We start from the raw sequence: 20,417 nt of genomic DNA, 5'->3' as shown, positions 1-20,417 counted from the left end.
AGACCTGCAGACTGATCATCTCAACACATGAATCTCAGTGTCCTGCCAAAGGCATCTGGAAAAGTGACGACGCTCCGCCTCTCCGGCCGAGCGCAGCGTGATTTCACTGGAGCCATTTCAACATTTCTGCAGCTCTGCAGGTTAGAGGCCCGAGTTCTCTGACGTTTGTTCAAAGAGAGGAAAGGAAAGACAGCCCACAACTAGAAGATCGGTTTTAGGTTGCACAATGTGTCCTTTTTGCTCCGTCTGTAGCTGAAACCTAAACCAACCTGCCGAATTTGTCCCCGAGAGGAGAATAAATTTAAACTGACAGCTGAAAGGCGCGCAGGGATCCGCGGCCCTCTGTCCAGCTAAATAAAACCCGTTTAGGGCCACAAATGTTACATAAAATTTTGGAAGAAAAAAAAATGTAGCTAATAATTTCTGATAAATATCTACTGTAAAAAATGTGTAATTACGTTTCAACCATCACTTTATTTCGTTTTTCTTAAAAAAGAGAGAGAGAGAGAGAATACCCCAAAAATATTGCAATATATTTTAAGGAATGTTTATATTTGTATAAATTGCTATTAAAATCTTTCATTTTCTTAAGTTTGTATCTGTAGGCTGATGGCGCTGGGAATCGTGAAAAAAAGCACATCCAACCTAATGACAAAAAAAAAAGGTTGTTTTGGAGTCATTTGTTGTGGATAATTTCATCCAACTACTCAATCAAAAAAAAAATTTTTTTTAAACTGCTAAAGCTTGGATTTTAAATGACATCTTTATTTAGTTGGTTCTTTATTGTTTTGTTTTTGTTGTTGTTGTTGTTTGTTTTGTTTTGGGGTTGTTGTTTTTTTTTGTTTGTTTTTTTTTTTTTGGCCAACTGACTTCCGGCTTCATCTTCCTCCAGACAAATTCACGCAGTCGGACATGGAGGCTTCTCTCTCTCTGCCTGCGCTCTAAAGTGTTCATGGCTCCTTTCCGCAGCCCGCTGTTGTGCAGCCCTCCTTGCCGAGCAGTGAGCCCAGGATCCCCGCAGCGAGCGGCGGGTTCGTCAGTGGTTCGTCTTCGTGGTTAGGGGGCGTCCTTCACAAAGGAAGCAGCTGCTCTCCTCCCATTCGCTGAAACTGTAGGTGTGTCGACGGAGGGGTGTGTGTGTGTGTGTGTGTGTGTGTGTGTGTGTGTGTGTGTGTGTGTGTGTGTGTGTGTGTGTGTGTGTGTGTGTGGGTGTGGGTGTGTGTGTGTGTGTGTGTGTGTGTGTTTTCTCGTCTTTCCCTGCCGCGCCGTCACTCGTGACGCCACTTCCGGCGGGGTGGGAGCACCATGTCTCTGCTGCGCGTGGATGTGTTGGGGGGTCTTTGACAGGAGAGGCGGCGGCGGCACAGCGGGGAGAAAACGTGGGACGTGACCGGCGTCAGGGACAGTGGCCTCCCCCGCCCCCTTCACCTCTCTCGTCCTCTTCTTCTTCTACTTCTTCTTCTACTTCTCCACTCAACGACCCCGCGTGAGCCTAGCGAGGTTTTCCAACCCAGGGGATGATGGCTGCGTTGGACCGCGCTGTCCGCTCTAAGGTACAAATCCACATTTTATCCAATCAGTCCGCCCTCCTCCTGCAGGAGCTAAGACGCTTCCATCAACTTAGGGAATTTATTTATTTATTTATTATTTTTGGTTGCACACCAAACAAATGCACCGATCGACTTGCCAGTTCGCCCGGCTCTGACTTCTGCACTTTGCCAAATAAAAAACAAAACAAAAAACAAAAAAAAAAATCCCTGCTGCTGCAGGAACCTGAAAGCAAATGGCATTAATGTTGCAGCTCTAGGCTGGCTAAACAGGTTCTGCTCAGTGCGCCTGCGCAGCTTGCTCATCAATAGGCACGACGCTCTGTGATCCAAGCTATTGGTTCTAGAGCCAAACAATCACCGCAAACACTGTTTACAGGCTTATTGTTGCTCTGCTCAACAGTCTGTGGATGTCTGTTAAAACAGAGCAACTAACTGCTGCGATGAAGCAAGAGGAACCAAAACGCTGTTTAAATTCACACATTCATACAGCAGAGAAAACTCCTGTAAACTGGACAGGAAAACAAAAGGTGCCATGAAATTTCTGTTCCTCCATCAGCCTTAATTGTCAATTGAAAATGTTGCTTCTCTTGATCCAAAGCTCGGAGTTCTTTAGTTTTCTGTCTGTAATCAGCTTGTACTTTGATACACTTTTTTTGTTGTTGTTTTAGTTTCAAGAAAATCAGCTCACATGCTGGTTTTGTTTGGTTTGACTTTATTTCCTTTTGGGGGGGGAAACAAAAGTGGCTTTTACCTTGAAAAAGATTGATCTGTGCTTTAGGTAACGGCAGGTGGAAGATGTTTTCAAAACTCACACGTTGCATCAGGTGGAAATTTTGTTGGTGTTTTTTTTGTTGTTGTTGTTTTGCACGCGTACTCACGTTTTCGACATTTCTGTGTTTGCTTTTCACCCCATTAATGTCTGTTTTTCCACCTTTGGTCCTGACGAACGGTGACAAGCGATGACTAATCTAAAGAAAATAAATAAAATCCTTGGGAATAACGCCGGTTAATGTGTAGCTTCTGGTTGGCAACGCCTTCATAACCCTAAGACCGACCCAACTTTCTCTCTTAAGTCGCACGTGTTCATCTCTGACACATTCAGGTGCATTGCAATACATTTGCACATCTTTAAAAAAAAAAAAAGTACTTTCTGTAATTCAGTCCTTCAAAGGACATATTCATTAAACACAAAAATAGATTTCAGGGGATTACTTGCTATCTTCCACCATAGAAAAACCCCCAAAAAACTAAATGTCTCAGAAAAATGCAGTAATGCTGGAGAGTAACAACAAACAGATTGTTATTGCAGAAATGTTACGTGTTTTTTTTTTTTTTTTTTTCTGTTATAATTTTTTGTAATCGCTGAAAGCAGTGCTGCCTTGGTCCACCAGACAGTTTCTGACACCCTGTGCTGTGCTGTAAAGTTGAGTGGAAGGAAAACCCTTCTTGGGTTGGTCCCAAACAAGCAATCACATACAGATTTGAGCACGGCCAGCAAGTGGGACAAACGAGAAGAAAAACAAAACTAATTTCTGAAGAAGCTGTTTGTTTACAGAGTGCTGCATTAATGCACGATGAGTGGAGGGAGAAAGTCCGTATACTTTTTCAGTTGCGACCAGCCGCAATTAAATTTTTAGATCGAATGGAAGTAATTAGGGAGACATTTTGCCAATAAATTGAATATTAATATGTTTTTTCTATACCCATGCCCCGTTTTCAAGAAGAAGAAGAAGGACAAAAAGCTCTGACAATGTTTTTCACCCTGACGTCCAGATTAAACATAATAAACATAATTAGCTTACAGCCTTTCATAGAATTGAATGTTGCACAGCCGGTTCTCCGCAGGCTAGTAGCGAAGAAGCAAACATGTAAACGGCGATCAGTAAGTAGTACAAACAAATAGTACAGAGACGGGATATAAAATTCAGTTCAGTTTATGATTACATTTCACATAAAATGGAAAATGACAGAAGGGTCCAAGTAAAAATGAAGTCGCAAAACTTACATGAAATGTAAGAAATAGATGAACTAAATACTGAAATATACTTAGAAATAAGACGGTAGATCAGCTTCAACTCAGAAATCAGAAATGTTCTTTACATTTAGTCCCATGAGGTTTGCGTAGTCTGAAAGTCAGACTCCATGCTGGCGTCGTGTCGGCCTGCGTTTCAAAGATCACCTTGTCTAAAACTGAGCGTTGTTAGAAATCCATTTGGACTTGTGTCATCTATTAAAGAGGTGGCGTCATTTATTGGTTGGTTTTTTGTTTGTTTGTTTTTTTCCTTTCTGTTCTCTGCTGTTATTAAAACAAACACGTTTACTGTCCTGGAAATGTGACAGAATATCCGAACCAAGCCCCGATCAAGTACTAAGGTCAAATTCTGTTTATTTTTAACTAACCAGTGATAACCGAGTAGGTGGCGTTACGGCAGAAGGTGAGACGTGAAACTTGTTTATTTTTTGTTTCCTGGAAGTTTTACTGGCAGTTTTGAAAGATTTTTTTTTGTTCACACTTTTGTGATTTTTTTTTTTTTATTATTATTTTAAATTTTTAGGGGGCTGTTGTTTTGTGTCTAAGCAACCATCAGACTTTACCGTGTGTCCTAACAGTATCAATTCAGAGCCCCGGACTATAAATAGTAGCGGGCATAAGCTAAAAAAGGTTCTCCTTTTATTTTACTAAAGTCTGACTAGTTTAGATTCAGCATCGTCATGTTGGACGACGTCTTTGTGCTATCAAGTTTGTTTTGTTTTTTAAAATGTGAAATAGTTCAAAAAAGAAGATTGATGAATTAAGCTGTTTGCCAAAAATACTTTGTCAAAGCACCTTCTGATTTATTTTCAACATTGTGACTTCCTTATTTCCACTACGTTGAAACTCTTTATTCTGAGTTAGTGCAGCTTCCTTTAGCTAAAGTCATAGTTTAGAGTGACACCCAAAGGAATCAAACACATCTAAATGAAGTGAAGGTATCCTCTTGGATTTAGGGTCGTAATTCAGGTATAATTTGAGTATTAGGGATGTTAATGAGCTGTGTTAAAAACAACAAAAAAACACTTACCATGGTTACGCATCATAACTAATCTAGTAAGAGCAGAAAAATCCTCTCAGAAGCTTCCAAAACCAGAGGGAATAATTGTCAAAACGATCCAAGCCCTTTGAGAAAGCAGTACACTCCCCTCGCCTCTGGTGGCGCCGCGCCGACAACCGCTGAAAGGAGCGACGCAAAAACCTCTGAAGAAGACGCTGAACTTAGCTTTCTTCTTCACAAAATGTGAACCAAACTGAGATGGCGTGAGATTTTAGCGGTTGTAGGGTTTTTCTTTCGTATTTGACGAAAGCCATTTCTCACGAATTATTCTATTTAATCAAAAAAAAAAAAAAAAAAGTTTTATAAGTCTGTGATTTTGGCCCTTGTGGCAGAAAATTGTGACACCACTACACAGTTTACCATTTAACTCACCATATCTGAGCCTTTATTAGAAAAAGTGCAGTAGTTTGGTGTGAACACTCTCCCTTTTTTAAAAATTTTTTTTTATTCATACCTCTCTTCAGGCTCCTCTTGGATGCTGATCGTTCGCACATGAAGGTCGGAGCTGCAGCGCAATCGTTTGGCTGCTCCTTTTTTTTTTTAATCACAGAAGGAAGTCTCCGACTTGACTTTTACATCGATGCTTTATGACAAAAAAAGCCCACTGGGAATCCAACTGGCTTTCACAATCACTCCCTACCGGCCTGCAGAGCATTATTTATATACCATGATGGCACAATAACCGGAGAGAAAAGTTGGACAACAGCGACATTACATAAACTTCCAAAGCAATCTTGCAAAAAAGCTTTTAGGGAGGTTGTCATGAGGCGCTGCTGTAGGAGGTGGATTGGGTTCTCCGTGACACAACACTCTCCTGTCTGCTGCATATGTCTAGGTTAAGGGGTGAGGTTGCAATACAGAAGCCTTTTCTTCCAAAGAAAACACTCAGGCTTGTGTAATGTCTCCCAGAACCTGGAGAGAAGGAGAAAGTGTTGTGATTGGACGAAACCGAACCGTAGCGTATGGGTTTTTTGTCGCGTGACATCCTGGTCACCGAGAAATGGTGGCGGTACCATGAGGATGCGGAGTTACTGGGTTTTGCCAAGTAAAGTTTCAAACAGCAGCCAGCTTTGGCTCCTGAACTTCATGCTAGAAAGTTGAATCTAACGTTCCTTTAAATAAAATTTTTTTTAAAAGTACAGCGGATAATTGAATATTTCAACAAATTCTTTCACGTGTAGATACAAGAAACTATCTGGGTTCCCAGGAGCTTGCTTTATTTTGAAAAGGAAAAGAAGAAAATACAGTTAGCCACTAAAACATTCAATATGGCCGACATGGTCGTCAAGGGAAATTTATTTTTGGCACTAAAACTGCCAACATCTATTACAGTAGAATACTCTGCTAAAGCTAAAATCACGTAACTCGCACAACCATTAGCAGAGGCTAACGCTAATGGCCCTAAATACGTAAAACAATTTGCGGAAGCTAACGCTAAACCGCTAAACACATAAAACATTTAGTAGAATCTAAGTGCTTAAAACAATCAGCGAAATCTAACGCTAAACCGCTGAACGAATAAAATAATTTTCAGATGCGAATGTTAAAACGCTAAACACAGGAAACAATTCGTTTAAGCTAATGCTAACCGTTAAGACGATTGTCTCAGTATGTCACTCATCTTCATCTCCTTCCAGTTGACGACTGGTTTGAGAATCACGAACAGCAAAGTCTTCAGTTTCTGATTGTGCTCCATATTGTTACGTTGAAGTTGCACGAACAGGATGAGTTGGAAACGCGTGATGTGGCATAAAGTTCATGGAGGTCGTGGAAATGGGAAACATTTCATGGCAATAACTGGTTTAAGAGATTTTCATCCTGAAATTTAAGTGGCTAACGGTAAATATAAAAATAATATGTGACCTGAGGGGTGACCATACAATTTTTCCCTCTAATTTGTGTCTTGTTGAATTCTGCAGGACAAACGTCACACTGATGTGAAAAAAGAAAAAGGTTTCTCTTTTGTTGTTTTTTTTTTTTACTTTACACCTCGGTTGAAAATAATGAACTTATTGATCTCCCAAATAACCAGAAGAAAAGAAAAATGTGAGCACGTAGTCTCAAAACACTGCGCAGACGTTACTGCCTCGTTATTTTCACCCTACGGCGACCGTCGTCGCGTTTTTCTTCTTCAACAGCTTCTGCCGAATATTTCTCGGCAGCTTTGCCTTCAGACAGGTATCCAGCTCTGCCCCTGCAATCCTCCTCCAGGGAGAGCGTAGATGAGAACACGGTATAAAGCACAGCTGCCCCAGCCGGGCTCCTCAAACTGGACTTTCAGGTTCTCCACCCCGGGCGAACACATTCGAGGGTTCACCATCTGTCCCGGTTACAGAAACGTGAGCAGAATGAGTGACGGCAGCAGAAATTCCTGTTATTTTTTGTTGATTGAGGTTTTAACGCTGGAAGCTTTTGTTGATGTGAAGAGTAAGTGCAAAGACGAGGTCTGAGGACTTGTTGAAACCACGCCCACATGCCTGGAATAGATTAGATTAGGATGAGTTTGATCGCACTTCCATGGACGGCACACACAGAACGATCTTCATTAACATCATCATCATCTTCTCCTTCTACAAGGGCTCTAAAGTGGACAAAAAATTCAGGTCTTTACGATGCGACATTTAATAAAAAAAGATGAATATTTTCATAATAGAGTTTTTAATGGGAAATGTATCCAGTCCAGTTTAACTGAACATATTGGTTGATTTGATTAATTTTAGTTACAAAGAAGTCTCAGAGGGGCGTGGTTCATAATATTCATTTCATGGAGACACCAGCTTCTTTCTTTAGAGTTGAGTTGAATAGATGTGAGAAATTGTGGAAACTCTGGTTGAACTATATGAAACCAATCGGATCCTCTTTGAAAATAAACATTTGGATATCGTCACCTTCCTAAATTAATGGCATAAGTCGGGGGGGGGGTTATTTTTTTATTGTTTTGCCCAAACTGATTTTCTGCCAAAGTCACTTTTGGCAAAAATGACGTCATTATTATAGGAAGGTGACGACATTTATTTTCTGCTACCAAATTTTGATTAAATCTATATATATATATATATATATATATATATATATATATTTTTTTTTTTTTTTTCTTCTGAAAAATAGACAAAGCAGGATTGCAAATTGGAATGTGAGAGACAGGAACATACTGCCAAAAATGTCAACGACTAGACATTGCATATGTTAACTGTTGTTTGATAAAGTGTAACATAAAAGATAAGTTTCAAAGTAACGGTAGCCTCAGATCATGATGCTGCCACCGCCTTGCTTCACTGTGGGTGTGATGATCCTGCGGTGCTATTTATTGTTGTCTTGGTAACAAACTTTTACTTTCGGGACTCTGAATCAAACTTTAATTCGGGTTTGATCCGACCCCTCCAGCGACATTTGGAGATGTTAGCAAGACCTGGATCTTTTCTTTTTCTTTTTTTTTTAAAGATGCAAATGAGCGAATGTCAGAAACACCATAGTCAAGTCTATTTGTTTTGTATATTTTAGTAGTTCAAAGAGGTGCCGCTTTTACTTAAAAAAATAAATTCAGTCTTTTCACCAGAGGTGTGTACACACTCTGAACCTGTGCTAACACACAGAAGCAGAGAACATTTTCTCTCTTACCAAAACACCCCGGGGCTGTTTGTGCTCACCTCTCTGATCCTTTTGTTTTCCAACTCGTACCCGACATCAGCCAGCTTTGACCTTCGTCTGACCCGCCCCGGCCGGCCCAACCCCCCTCTGAGCCTTCCTCATGGTAAAGTCCCTCTGACTTGGACAGGATTGTGGCCCTGCAGCCAGACTTACAGTAAGCAGCTCTGAACCGGAGATTGTCTGGGTTAATAATCAGGAAGGGATGCAGTATGTAAGCTACATTTTCAAACGGGTTTTGCTTTTACTGGTGTAATAGTTGAGTGGGAATCAGTTCAGGGGAGCAATTATGCACTTTTTGAGATGTATGTGGTTGCATTATATTCCCACCCTCCCCCAAAAAGCTGTTAAATACGGAAAATACTGACTAGAAATAATTTTTCCACCACCGTTTTGGCGCCCCCAATAATGTAGCACCCACATTTGTTGCATATAGTACATAGCCCACTGAATTAGCTAACCTGTGGAAACTGTCCTAGCTTGATCTGTGGTACATTTTTAAAAATAATACATATCAACTCCTATCAGAACCTCGTAACAGTAGGCCATTCAATGAGAGAAGCAAATGTTGATGGTAACTCTGAAGGAGCTGCAGATGCTACTAAGAGGAAGTTCTTCCTCAGTTGACGAGCGTCACGTTTTACCTTTGACACTCAATGTAGGACAGATTGATGGACTTTTTTTCTGATCAGATGTAATGATTCTCCTGAACAGAACCGATTCAAAAACAAAGACAAGAGTACCGCATTCAGCAGCATCGGCCGTGACAACAAATGGCTCATGTTGATTGTTTTATAGGAAATAATAGAGAGCTTTTTTTTTATTTTATATTTTCTTCCACAAAACCGGACTCTGTTGAAAAAATGGCTTAAGTTTGTGGCAAACAGTTTATCCAAAATGGAAACGTATGGGGAAATTGACGGACACTTTGGGGCAAATTGAGCCGTTGCTATGACAGGAATAAGACTGTCAGACAGCAACATTCTTCAGTCAGAGGCTCCTTTAAAGTCGTTGCAAATCTGACTGCTACTGGAGATACCTTACTGCCCCACAACATCACCATCCACAACAGCTCTCTAAAGATGCTTGGTATGAGATAGGGCAAAATTTAATTTCCCTTTTGGATTAATTTAAGTATTTTTGAATCGAATTGAATTTGAACTCCGCCGAATGGTTTTTGTTTGGCCCTTTTATACCAAGACAGTTGAGAACAGTAGACTCAGAAAATGTTAGAAGTTTTCTGTCTTTTTTTTCTTTTCTATGCACCTTAGTTTGTCTTGTCATATGTTGTTGATACACAATGAATTACAAAAGTCGCTGTTTTCGGCAAAAATCAAACAACTTTTCTGATTATTTAAAATGTATATTTAGTTTATTGTCGAGCAGTCAAATAAAAAGAAATCACTAATTTCTTTTGCATTTTTGAGGACAAAAGTTTAATTCTTTTTAAACTCTTATTTTTTGGAAGTACAATTTGAGTCCTTTAAGTTGACAATTTTTATGCGGCTACTAGGAGAAAAACCTCCCAAGGACACCAGGCCCGCTGTGACATATCGACATCATTCTTTTGCAAGCACAGGGATGCTGGACACAAATGCATGCCACACGTTTCAGATTTTTATCCATAAAAACCTAACCCATCTATTTTCCTCCACCTCAAAAAATGTTGCACCACTTTGTGTTGGTCTAACGCATTCTAACCCATTCTAGTCCGTGATAAGAAAGTCACAAATGTGCATACGTTTGTAGCGCATTAATAATTTAACTTTGACAATGACGTTATAAAACGCAGACCAGCGATTGAGTGAAATGACGCTTCTGATCTGAAATGTGAGTTCTGCTTTCCAGTTGAGTCAGCAGATTTGTCCCTTTGGCCTGCAGCCGCTTCGTGAAAGAACACGCTAACGGCAGCTTCTGTTTCGAGCCCCCTTTTTTTGTGTGTGTGTGCAGGAATATTTGGGTCTTTTGTTGTACTCTGTGAACTTAGCTGGGTGGCAAATTAGTGCTTTTCCGTCACCAAGCCCGTGTGCTGCATGCCTCTCCGCGAACACGTGGGCCGGTTTGGCAGCCCAAGAGGGGGAACTCGGTGCTCCAGCGTCACGCTGGAAAATGAAACAAGATACACACAGCTGTCTTTGAGAGGACAAATCTCTCTCTCTGCTTCATGTTGTTCTTGTCTTTGTTTTAGAGATCAGACCAATCAGGCCACTTCGTACTCTGTTGTTGTTCAGCGGTGCAGGAAATTCCTTACTGGTTTGTGAAATTTAGGAGCCCCTGTTTCTTTCTTCTTCTTTTTTTTAACCTGTTTTGTCACCCAAAACCCTCCTGAAGTCATTGATTTATTGTTGTGTCATTGTCTTTTTTTTTTTTTATTGCTGTGTTTCATCTCTTCAACTTAAATATTTTTTTACAGCTGAAATGTGTTGGTTTAAAGGTAATAGGAGTTGAAATGTCAGTTTTGTGACATATGTGCAATTATTCCTTCCAGTCTTGTTACTTTAGCCCCACATCTGTCAAGTGATAAAGCTCGCAGCGATTTCTTCACTCGGACGTTTATAACTTGGATGAACTTTGGGACTTTTTGTAGTGGTGGTCTGCTTGATCCTCCGGACTGATTTGGAAATGAGTTGGGGGGAAAAAAATAAATAAATAAAAAGTTGCAAAAGGCAGACAGCACTTGGCTCAGAACTAAAATGTTGGGAGTTTTTTTTTTTTTTAACTGAACATCTGGTGAAACATCTGCAAAGAGCAGGGGAGAAAACTGGAGTCAAGTATGGAGTTTTTATTGTTGTAATAAATAGCAGCGACAGCCATGTTAGTTTTAAGAATTAGAAAAATGTGTCTCGTGGGAAAGCTAATTTTTTAAGAACATTTTAACTAGCTTAAACTTATGACAGCGTATTAGGGTAATTGTAGGTGGGGGGGGAGAAAAATGGAGTATATTTCCATCAAAATTTGAAAGTGCTCGACTTTTGAAACTCAGAAAATTTCTGCAATTAATCTAAAAATTTCTTCTTTTTTTGGCACAAATTTACTCTTACTTTTTTTTGTCTTATCTACTGCAGACTTTTTTTTGTCTAAAAAAACCCCCTACATTTCAGAAAAAAAGTAACAGGTTTTCTAGTACCTGTTCATAAGGTTTACTAGGAAATGTTGTATTTGTTGTTTTTGCACACATTTGTTTGCATTTTGTCCCCATTTCCTCAATCAAACATGCGGTTGCTATGCTAGCTGCCCGGAGCTGAAGAGTTAGGACAATTCCAAAGGACCCCTGGAAAATATTTAGGGTGGGGGGGGGTTCTAGAAATAGAATAAAATCGAGGGCCCTGTTAATAACAAAATTAATATTAATATTATGTCTTTAAAATATTTTTTTTTTAGCAGTCAAATATAATTTTCCCATCCCAGACCAAAGAGCACACGTCTATATTTGCCCTGAACCCCCCTCCACCCCCCTGGATCTGCACAAAATGGTTCATTCCTGCTCAGCGCGCGTGACGTGACGGTGTTCAGCAGCAGTCAGTAGGAGACAAGAACTAGTTTGGCTGTTTCTGTGCTGCTAAGAAAAATGATAAAGTCAGGTTTTCAAAAAAACAGAGAGAAGGAACGTTCTCTATCCTCAATCTGTAACCCAGTTTTTCTCTGAGAGGTGGGTAGACTGTGTGAGATTATCATCCATTTAGCATAGTTAGCTTAGCTACAGACTACTGTTTGCCTCCATTCATTTAATGATTGAAGGAAGAAATCTACCAACATATTCATATGTTTAACTTGTCCCTGTACTTTTTATTCCACTTAACAACAGGTGAGTCAGTGAGCAGCAGCTCTGATACCAGCATAACTCCCTCTTGCTCCCCCCTGTCCCAGTGAGAAAGGTGAGCAACAACCTAGTTAGCATCATTCCAGAGAGGCTATGTGGATTTTTTTCTTCTTCTGTCTTTCTGCTCTTTTTAGGATTACACAACAACAAAAATATATTTATTACTGACAGAAATTATTATCTTTATAAAAAGATCATTTAAAAAATAGCCTCCTGTCAGTCCAGATAGTCCTACAGAACATGCTGACAACTTTTAACAAATATGGAGAAAACATTCTTTTTTGTTAAAGTTATATTTCTGCTGCTTGAACAAAATGCATATCAGTTTTGAGAAGTCTGGATTGCCTTATGTTTATTTTGCATGTTGCCTATGACTGTTGCTGGTGGGGAGAGACGCTAAAACAAATTAAAAATTAAGCAACCTACTTGCATACTGTATGCGTACTGTTGCATTTAAATTCACTAGCAGTAAATATTGTGCTAACTATCAGTATTGGACCAAAGAAAGCAAGGCAGTTGCAATCCTTTAAAATTGTGTCTCTTCTGATGGGTCAGATAGACTCAAGAAATGGTAACAACAGCTGTGAAGGGGGGGCCACTTTAATTTTTTGTCATGGGGCCCAAGATTCCTGCTGGCTGCTCTGGCTAAATTACACGAGTGCATCAGCAGCTTTCCATCTCTTCAACCCAAACTGTTTTCTTGGAAGGAAATAGTTTTTTTTCTTCACTTTCACAATTTCTCAGTTTTTAAGTAGGTACTTATTTTGATATTAAACTAGGGGAAAGTGTTAATGAGGGTAGATTTGTAGCAGGATTGTTCTGTAATCTTACTGCTAGTAATTGCACATAGCAAGGCCAGGCATCGGCTGGTATAAAATTTCTCTGCCATGACCTTGAGACGTTTGCGTCCCAAACAAGTTTTCTATCGTTTGTAATATCTCCACTTAGTCAAATTGGAGTTTGTTAAATAGTGGTAAATGAAAACATTTTTAGAGACTGGGAACATTTCAGTCATCTAAAGATCGTTAAAAAGTATTTCAAACACAATTTGAGGTTTATTAAATCTCTACTCTTTTTGTAAAACCTAAACATTTATTTTGTCCCCATCTGTAATGATTAGGCTCGTCACTGAAACACATTTTGCTGGACGATAAATTGTCCCAGAGGTTATTGCGGTAAGCGAGAATATTGCTGTTTTGAGACCATTTCCAAGTAACGTAGTATTAATGGTATAATAAAGCAAGAACACATTCTCAAAGGTCATTAATCTTTCAATTCTAATGAACATTAAAACATGAAACTGAAAGAAATTTTAAACATCCAAAATAAATAAATAAAACAGCAGAAACAACAAATCAAATGAATTTGTGACGTCTCTGTAAACAAATGTCTGTCGCTGTAAGTCTGAGCTGAGATTGTTGACCAGCTCTGTCTTCCTGCCACATTTCCCACTTTATTTGCTCTTTATTGAAACACTTTGCCCGCTTCCCCAAAAACAAACCCCTACGGTCTGGGCCGGCTGCTGCTCCAAAACAATTTCCTACTCTTGATAACGGCAATCTGAGATTTTCATTCATCTGCTGTTGTGAGTCCACAACAGTGGCACACGCGGGCCAACTTTCCACCACGTAATGATGTGCTATAAACAGGCGGCGTTGGGGGGGGGGGGGGGGAGTGGGTGGCAACGGAGGGGAGCAATGGGCAGGTCACCGCAGACCCCTCAGGTAACCTGACACGGTCACACTGCGGCCTGTCCTCTGACAGCCCAGTCAGCTTGTACGCTCACCCCACTGGTGAGAACATTTCGGGCAGTGAACACGTTGTCAGCGCAGAGGTCAGGGTCCACCAGCGGTGAGGTTGGTGGGGTGGGGGCGTTTATGTAACTCTGTTTATTTCTCCGCTGAGGGCGGCGGTGGATGCAGGTCATATTGACAGGCAATAAGACCGCTACTCTCAGCTAGCACTTCGAAAACACGTGTTGGACGCTAGTTAAAACCAGCTTGTTGATTTATCTGGCAGTCGAGGCTTGACGTGACATAATTGTCACAATTCGGATGCATCATTTTTGATGCATCTTTGAAGTGTCGGTAGAAGTTTTTGACAAACTTTTCTCACATCATTTCAATTGTCCCAAGTGTTAAATGGTGGTCCATAAACTGGGATATTATTACAAGAAAAATCAATTCCGTAATTTGGTAAAATAATTATTCATTTTATTTCCATTCGTCACTCACAGAGGGATGCACTTCTTAAATTTTGTTTCATGTTCTTTGTGACGAGTTTGGTTTACAAGTAATATAAAGACAAAATTAATTTAACAAAAAAAGGAAATTGTGCAAGATGCAACATGAAAGTATGAGCTGGGCGTAATATTTGGTCCCTTTATGTAAATTGCTGCATCAGTGTGGTCTGTTGCAGTGTTGAGATGTTAAGGAAGCCCAGGTTGGTTTTATGACAGCCTTTACTGTCTGCATTGTCGGGTCTTGTGGCTCTAATCTTCCTGGACTCAACACTGCATTGCTTCTCTAACGGGTTTTCGATTAGAACAGCTGGCCAATAAAGAACCGGGATAGTGTTTTTCACTAAAGCAGGTATTGGTTCTTTTATCAGTGTGAACAAGTTACAAGTTTTGCAGGAAAATAAAAAGAGCATTTCCATACAGTGATTCAGTGAAGGCTTTTCGCCGAGGACACTTTTCCACTTTCCTCCCGACTTTGAGAACTTCATTTCAAAATGAAACCCACTTGGCAGCACCACTGCTATTTTCCCTCATCAAACCAGGTGAGAAACTTCTGACCACGCTGGTGAAGGAGCGGCTTTACGCAAGAAATGTAGCTCATGTTGTGAGTGGTGGCTCCTGAAGCCTCTGTCACTAAACACTTCAAGACAGGAATAAGGCACCGACTTGGCCAGGGGGGCATTAAAGTATACCCATCGTTACACTGATTCCTCAGCATCAAATAATTTCCATTTTGAGTCCTTAAAAATAAAATACATGTAGTTCATATCAGAACTAACAAGCATGGGGTCTTCAAGTGTAATATCAGCTCTTCGCCGTGTGTTTAAACCATACATTTCCTATTGAAAGGATTCTATCATCTCTTTTTTGTATTGTGGCTCATTTGCCACAAAAGAAAAAACATAAAAAAACACCCCACACATAATAAAGCCAAGTGTCAATTACCCTGGCTGTACTTTGCTCAGTCTCCATAACGATAAAAGGGCCTGCTTGCCAGTATATCAAAGTGAAGTGATAAGGCTTGGGTTGAATGTTTACTGTCCAGACTGAACTCATACTGTGGACACATGGACAGCCCTATCGGCCCCTCTTCCTTCTGTTTTGTCCCTCGGGGTCCTTCCTCTCACAGGCTTGGTGGGACTCAGGCCACAAGATAGATGGATTGAACATTAACTTGTGGCCCCTTCATGCAGTCAGACATATGGACCGACAATGAAGCATTGTACAAGCTCTTCTAAGCAGGTAGACGTCATGCAGTCAGGGATTTAACGCTGGATAGAAAACGTGAAACTGTTTGATTAACTAAGGTAAGATGGTTGTACTTCCCGACGCGCCTTTTATCGCTTCTCGTTTGCCCAAATAGGTTGTCTTTGCCCAGGGTGGAATGACGGTGTTCACGGGGAAAGCTCACACTTTAAATATGCCGGTGTGCATTACGTGCGTGGATGTTTAGCGTTGAGTAAATACTTTGATTCAACTCAAGTCGATGAATCAAGAATCGGAAGGGTGCACTGCCTTTTAGGGTTTTACAAACTTCACATCAAAAACATATGCAACAGTGTCAGCCTTATTTTTATTTCTCAATCTCAAGAACATTTCAGCAATATACCTGAAGTGAGTAGTATTTATTTGAGTTGAATAGTGCTCGTTTTTTGAAGAAAAAACACGAGCAAACGCCGGTGACAGAAGTTCAGAATTACGGAGTTACCAAAGTGCCTTAAATTCATCAGTTCTTGGAGATGATGAAATAATCTATAATCATCAACCTCTCTAGACATATGGCCATCTGTAGAGATTTAAAGTAATCTACAATTACTCTTTAAACTGAGAGTGCAATCCTTGTTGAAGACGTTTACTTTCCTAAAGGTCCACATTCACATTTTGAACTAGTTTGTGTCTCTTTGTGCTGGGGAACCAAGCAGCTGTCTTCATGCCAGTGTCCCACTATAACTACTTCTATCTGCAGTAGAGTTTAAAAGCTGTCCTGTCTCGTCTGTAGATGAATATTGTGTGGGCTATACATAGAAACCCATCAAATTTAGCCTTTGCTTGCACGGACAGCGATATGATTATCGGTTTAGACTGCCAATTCAAAGTTTAACCTGTTGTACAGTAAACCATCCACAGGCCTTTGTGAGTATTTTTTTTCTATACATGATTCCAGAATTGATAATTGGTCAATTATTCTTTAAGTGTGCCAAATCAAGCCTCTCACCTCTGGTTTTGAACTCACTCGATGTATTTGTTGGAGTCGTGCCTACTCGTTGTCAAATTCTAAGCTAATCAGTGAGCACTGCATCCCTTAGCAGTCTTGGCTTAGTTGACACAAACATGTAAATCTGTTAGGCAAAAACCTTTATGCAACCATAACCAATCGCTCACTGTCCTGCTACTAAATGACATTGGATGACATTCCTCTCCATATGTGAGTGTCTGTCTTCAAATCACATCAACTAAACCTCTCCGGACTCCAGCTAATCTGCTCTGTGTGTGTTTACATTCCTCTGCATGTTGGTGGAAACATGAGGCTAGCTTGGTCTGTTATCAGGTGGTGGGAGGTGTCATGAGTTCAGTTATGAACATGTGTTTTGTATAAATTTTCAGGTGAAAATGGTTATTATGAAACAACATTTTCATACCCCTTACATATTTTTCAATTTCACATCATTATGTGATGGCCCATTACTTACTCCTTTGTTTACTTCCTATTTATTTATGTATTTATTTATTTTTGGCATGGATTTCTATTCAATGCTTTTATCTGATACTGCCGATGTTTCATGCGGTGAAACATCCCCACTGTGACAAATGGCGATAAAAGCTAGTTGTCCTTTTGCATTTTGTCACATAAAATTCCAATAAAATTGAATGAATCGAAGTTTGCTGTAGTAATGTGAAAAAATGTTTATTTATTTGTCTCGTCCCAATCAGTTGATTATTAATGGACAGTCATATTTCTGAATTTTAGTCAAAACTCTTTATTTTTCGTCCCTTGAAGAAGTACCGGCAGAGAGGGCTGGGCAATAAAACGATGATACGTTTCATCTCTACGGCGTCAATCGCTCGCTCTTTGGTTACCTAGCAACGACCTGTTGCGTAACATGCGCAGTAGCAGTTTCATGTTGCCTCCAACATACTCGGACATGCTTCCTTCGGAGGACTGCGCCTGCTCGAGGCGGACTCAAAGCGAATGTCCACCGGACAATTTGTGCGAAGAGGTAAACTTTTTTTTTTTTTTTTTACAACCGCGAACGCTTGCTCATTGACACACTTATAAATATGATGCATTAAATATTAAATTTATTATGTCTCCTGGACCTATTTGGGCTAGAAACCCAACTCACTCATAAAGCTTAGTAATCATTAGGATTGTGGGGAAGGAAGGAATTAGTCAGGAGAAATCCCGTCAACCGGTACACTCGCTCCTTTATGAAATCTCAGCCGTCTGCCGCCAGCGCCCGAGAAATGCTGAATATGTGAGAGCAATTTCATGCTTTGCCACTGTTCCCCATAAGTGCTTAAAAGTAAAAAAAGACCGAGGTGGAGGGAAAGGGAAAAAATGAGGACAACAGCTCAAGCGGATATTGTGGATAAAAGAGAAAATAAATTTGAACTGCGACAAATTACAGGACAAGCTAAGGTTCATCTAAACGTGGTGACATGACAGACGATAATTTTAACAATATCTTTTGGTTTCACACTTCTCCTCTCATTTGATTTTCTTTGCAGTGTCTGATGAAAATGGATAACTTAAGACTAACAAGCAAATGTTTAGGGGCTACACTTATTTATCTATGGAGTATTCCTGCTGCCACTTCTCCATGGACGTCCAGTGCTCTCTGTAGCTCTCTCCATCTTCACGTCGAGCTGTTCGGCAGAGTTCGTCAGCTAAACATACCAACCTATCAAGTCTCGTCAAACCGATGTCGCAGTATACATGTCACTGGCCCAGTGACATGTATACCTAAATACAGTCATAGTGTCATACTAAAATGGGAAGTACCACAGCGCATGATGTCATTCATCATTGGTTATATTTATTAACATTTAAGAAATGGTATTATGTTCTGGTATACAAAGTCTTAGTGCATTGTGCATCAGTTCCTCATTCTGTCTGTTGTCTATGCTTTGACACACTGCACTGTGTAGATCTTATACATATATTGAACATCTTAGAGAAGTATAAAACCATTATATGATACTAATAATGCAGATTAGATTTCTCTGCCGATTCAGGTTCATCACCATTTGGTGTCTTACTCACTAGGGCTGAATTAACCAGTACGGTATTAGTTTATGAGCACTTATAGATAAAAATGCAATACTCTGTGCCGTTAATGCTGATAAAGATATTGGCCACTTACCTTCACACCCAAATGAAATTGAGTGACATCCCATTCTTACTCCATAGGCAGAATTTCCCCCATAAAACCTACCAAGCCAGGTGGTAGGGACACTAAGGCAGTCCACCAGCGGCCCACTGCTTTTTTGTACAAAAGAAATGTTAAAAGTTACAAAAGTTCAGAGGTGCACGGGCAGGCATCATAATCTGGAAATAATAGCGTGCGAGGCCAATGGGCAGGGACGGCACAATTGGTGCGCATCCCTCTCGTGCCCAGTTTAATGCATCAGCCATAAACGTAACTGAACCCGTCTTCACTGTCACTTTGTATTAAAAACTCCATCTAAAACAAACAAACGATGCTTGGCCTAGTGGGGATGCAAGTAAAGCCTGGTGGCCCACCAGGCTTATAACACACTGGAGAAAACCCAGGTAGGGTTTTATATGATATTAGCCAACTCTTTATAGCTGTAACAGCGTCAACTCTTTTTGGACACCTTCCCACAAGGTTTAGGCTTGTTTTGATAGGAATTTATGATTTGTTTGCCAGAGTTGTATTTGTGAAGCCAGACACTGATGTTGGACGAGGAAGGTCTGTCTCGTAGACTCGTCCATTTGATTGCCAGACAGAGAGGCAATTGAGAGAGAGAGAGTACGTCTCCCACTACTGTAAAGTCCAATGGCGTCATGCAAAGCAAGATTGACCTTTCATTGCTCTCGGTGATTTAAGCCTTCGCTACAGATGCTTGGCCATGAAAACCTATTCTATGTAATTCTCCATGCAATGTTCTTGAGCTAGTCTGATTTGTAGCTACTGGCGTTGACAATGATGGCGCATTGTCAACGAACCGTCTTCACCTCGTCGTCCATCGACAATGCAGTGTGGTTTCCATGGCTGTTAGGTGACTGATTTGCTGTTGTTGCTGTTGTTCCCATTGGTTTCCTATTTGCTATAATACAAATAACATTTGGCTGTTGTATGATTGGTAGTGAGTAAGTTGATGACTGGATTTAATGTGCAGGTGACTTTCTATCACATTACCACACAGGAATTCATCTAACTTTATCTAGAAAAATTCAAGATGTGAAAAGAAAAGAAATACCCTTCCTCTATTGCGGATTTTTTCCAGGTATAAAATTGTCCTGCAAGACAAAGAGAAAATCCCACAATCCCATGAGATGGCGAAAATAAACATCGAATACATCGTCATTGGTGTGTGCCAATATGTTTTAGTCATATCTGTCTGAATAATCTTTCTTTCTCCTCTCTTCTGATTTCTGGCCTTTAGTCTCATGTGTGACGGCGCCACCAGCACGCTCCTCCATCACAATGGTCGACATAGAGAGCCACTACCAGCCCCCTTCTCCGCTGGAGGATTCGGTGCTGGATGGTCCCCTGTGTGGTGATGACGATTTCATGGGCAGCATGGAGGCGCTTCAGGACATTCCCTCATCCATTGACGAGGATGCCCTCAGCTCCCTCGACGTCCCGGAATACCAATCCTCCCACAACGGGTCTGAAGGTTCCAGTATCCTAGGTAACGCAAGCAGAAGAGTCCTCCACACTTACCTTTTTGCACGATGGTCAAGAAGTTCAATATTCCTCTCTTCTGACCTTAGCACCTTTTTCATACCTACACGGGAGGTGAAAAAATGCAAACGGGACTTCCCATGGCTTTAACATCTCTTTAGGTTTTTATTTTTATACTAAAAAAAACATGCATTCTTC

The 20,417-nt window shown here is 40.5% G+C and overlaps 1 protein-coding gene across 1 annotated transcript in view; it reads left to right on the top strand.

Annotated features, from left to right (window-relative positions):
- Positions 1 to 1,204: 1,204 nt before the first annotated feature.
- LOC102236028 (peroxisome proliferator-activated receptor alpha-like) overlaps positions 1,205 to 20,417 on the top strand; it is a 39,244-nt gene continuing 20,031 nt past the window's right edge. The window contains exons 1-2 of the mRNA XM_005814077.3: positions 1,205 to 1,553; positions 19,978 to 20,226. Coding sequence (XP_005814134.1) covers positions 20,019 to 20,226 — 208 coding nt within the window. The 5' untranslated portion in view covers positions 1,205 to 1,553; positions 19,978 to 20,018. The remainder of the gene's footprint in view (positions 1,554 to 19,977; positions 20,227 to 20,417) is intronic.

The sequence above is a fragment of the Xiphophorus maculatus genome, chromosome 2 (genome assembly GCF_002775205.1).
Source record: "Xiphophorus maculatus strain JP 163 A chromosome 2, X_maculatus-5.0-male, whole genome shotgun sequence".
NCBI classification, from domain to species: Eukaryota; Metazoa; Chordata; class Actinopteri; order Cyprinodontiformes; family Poeciliidae; genus Xiphophorus; species Xiphophorus maculatus.
Note: the sequence above shows the minus strand (reverse complement) of the source record. Positions and strands in the feature narration are given on the sequence as shown.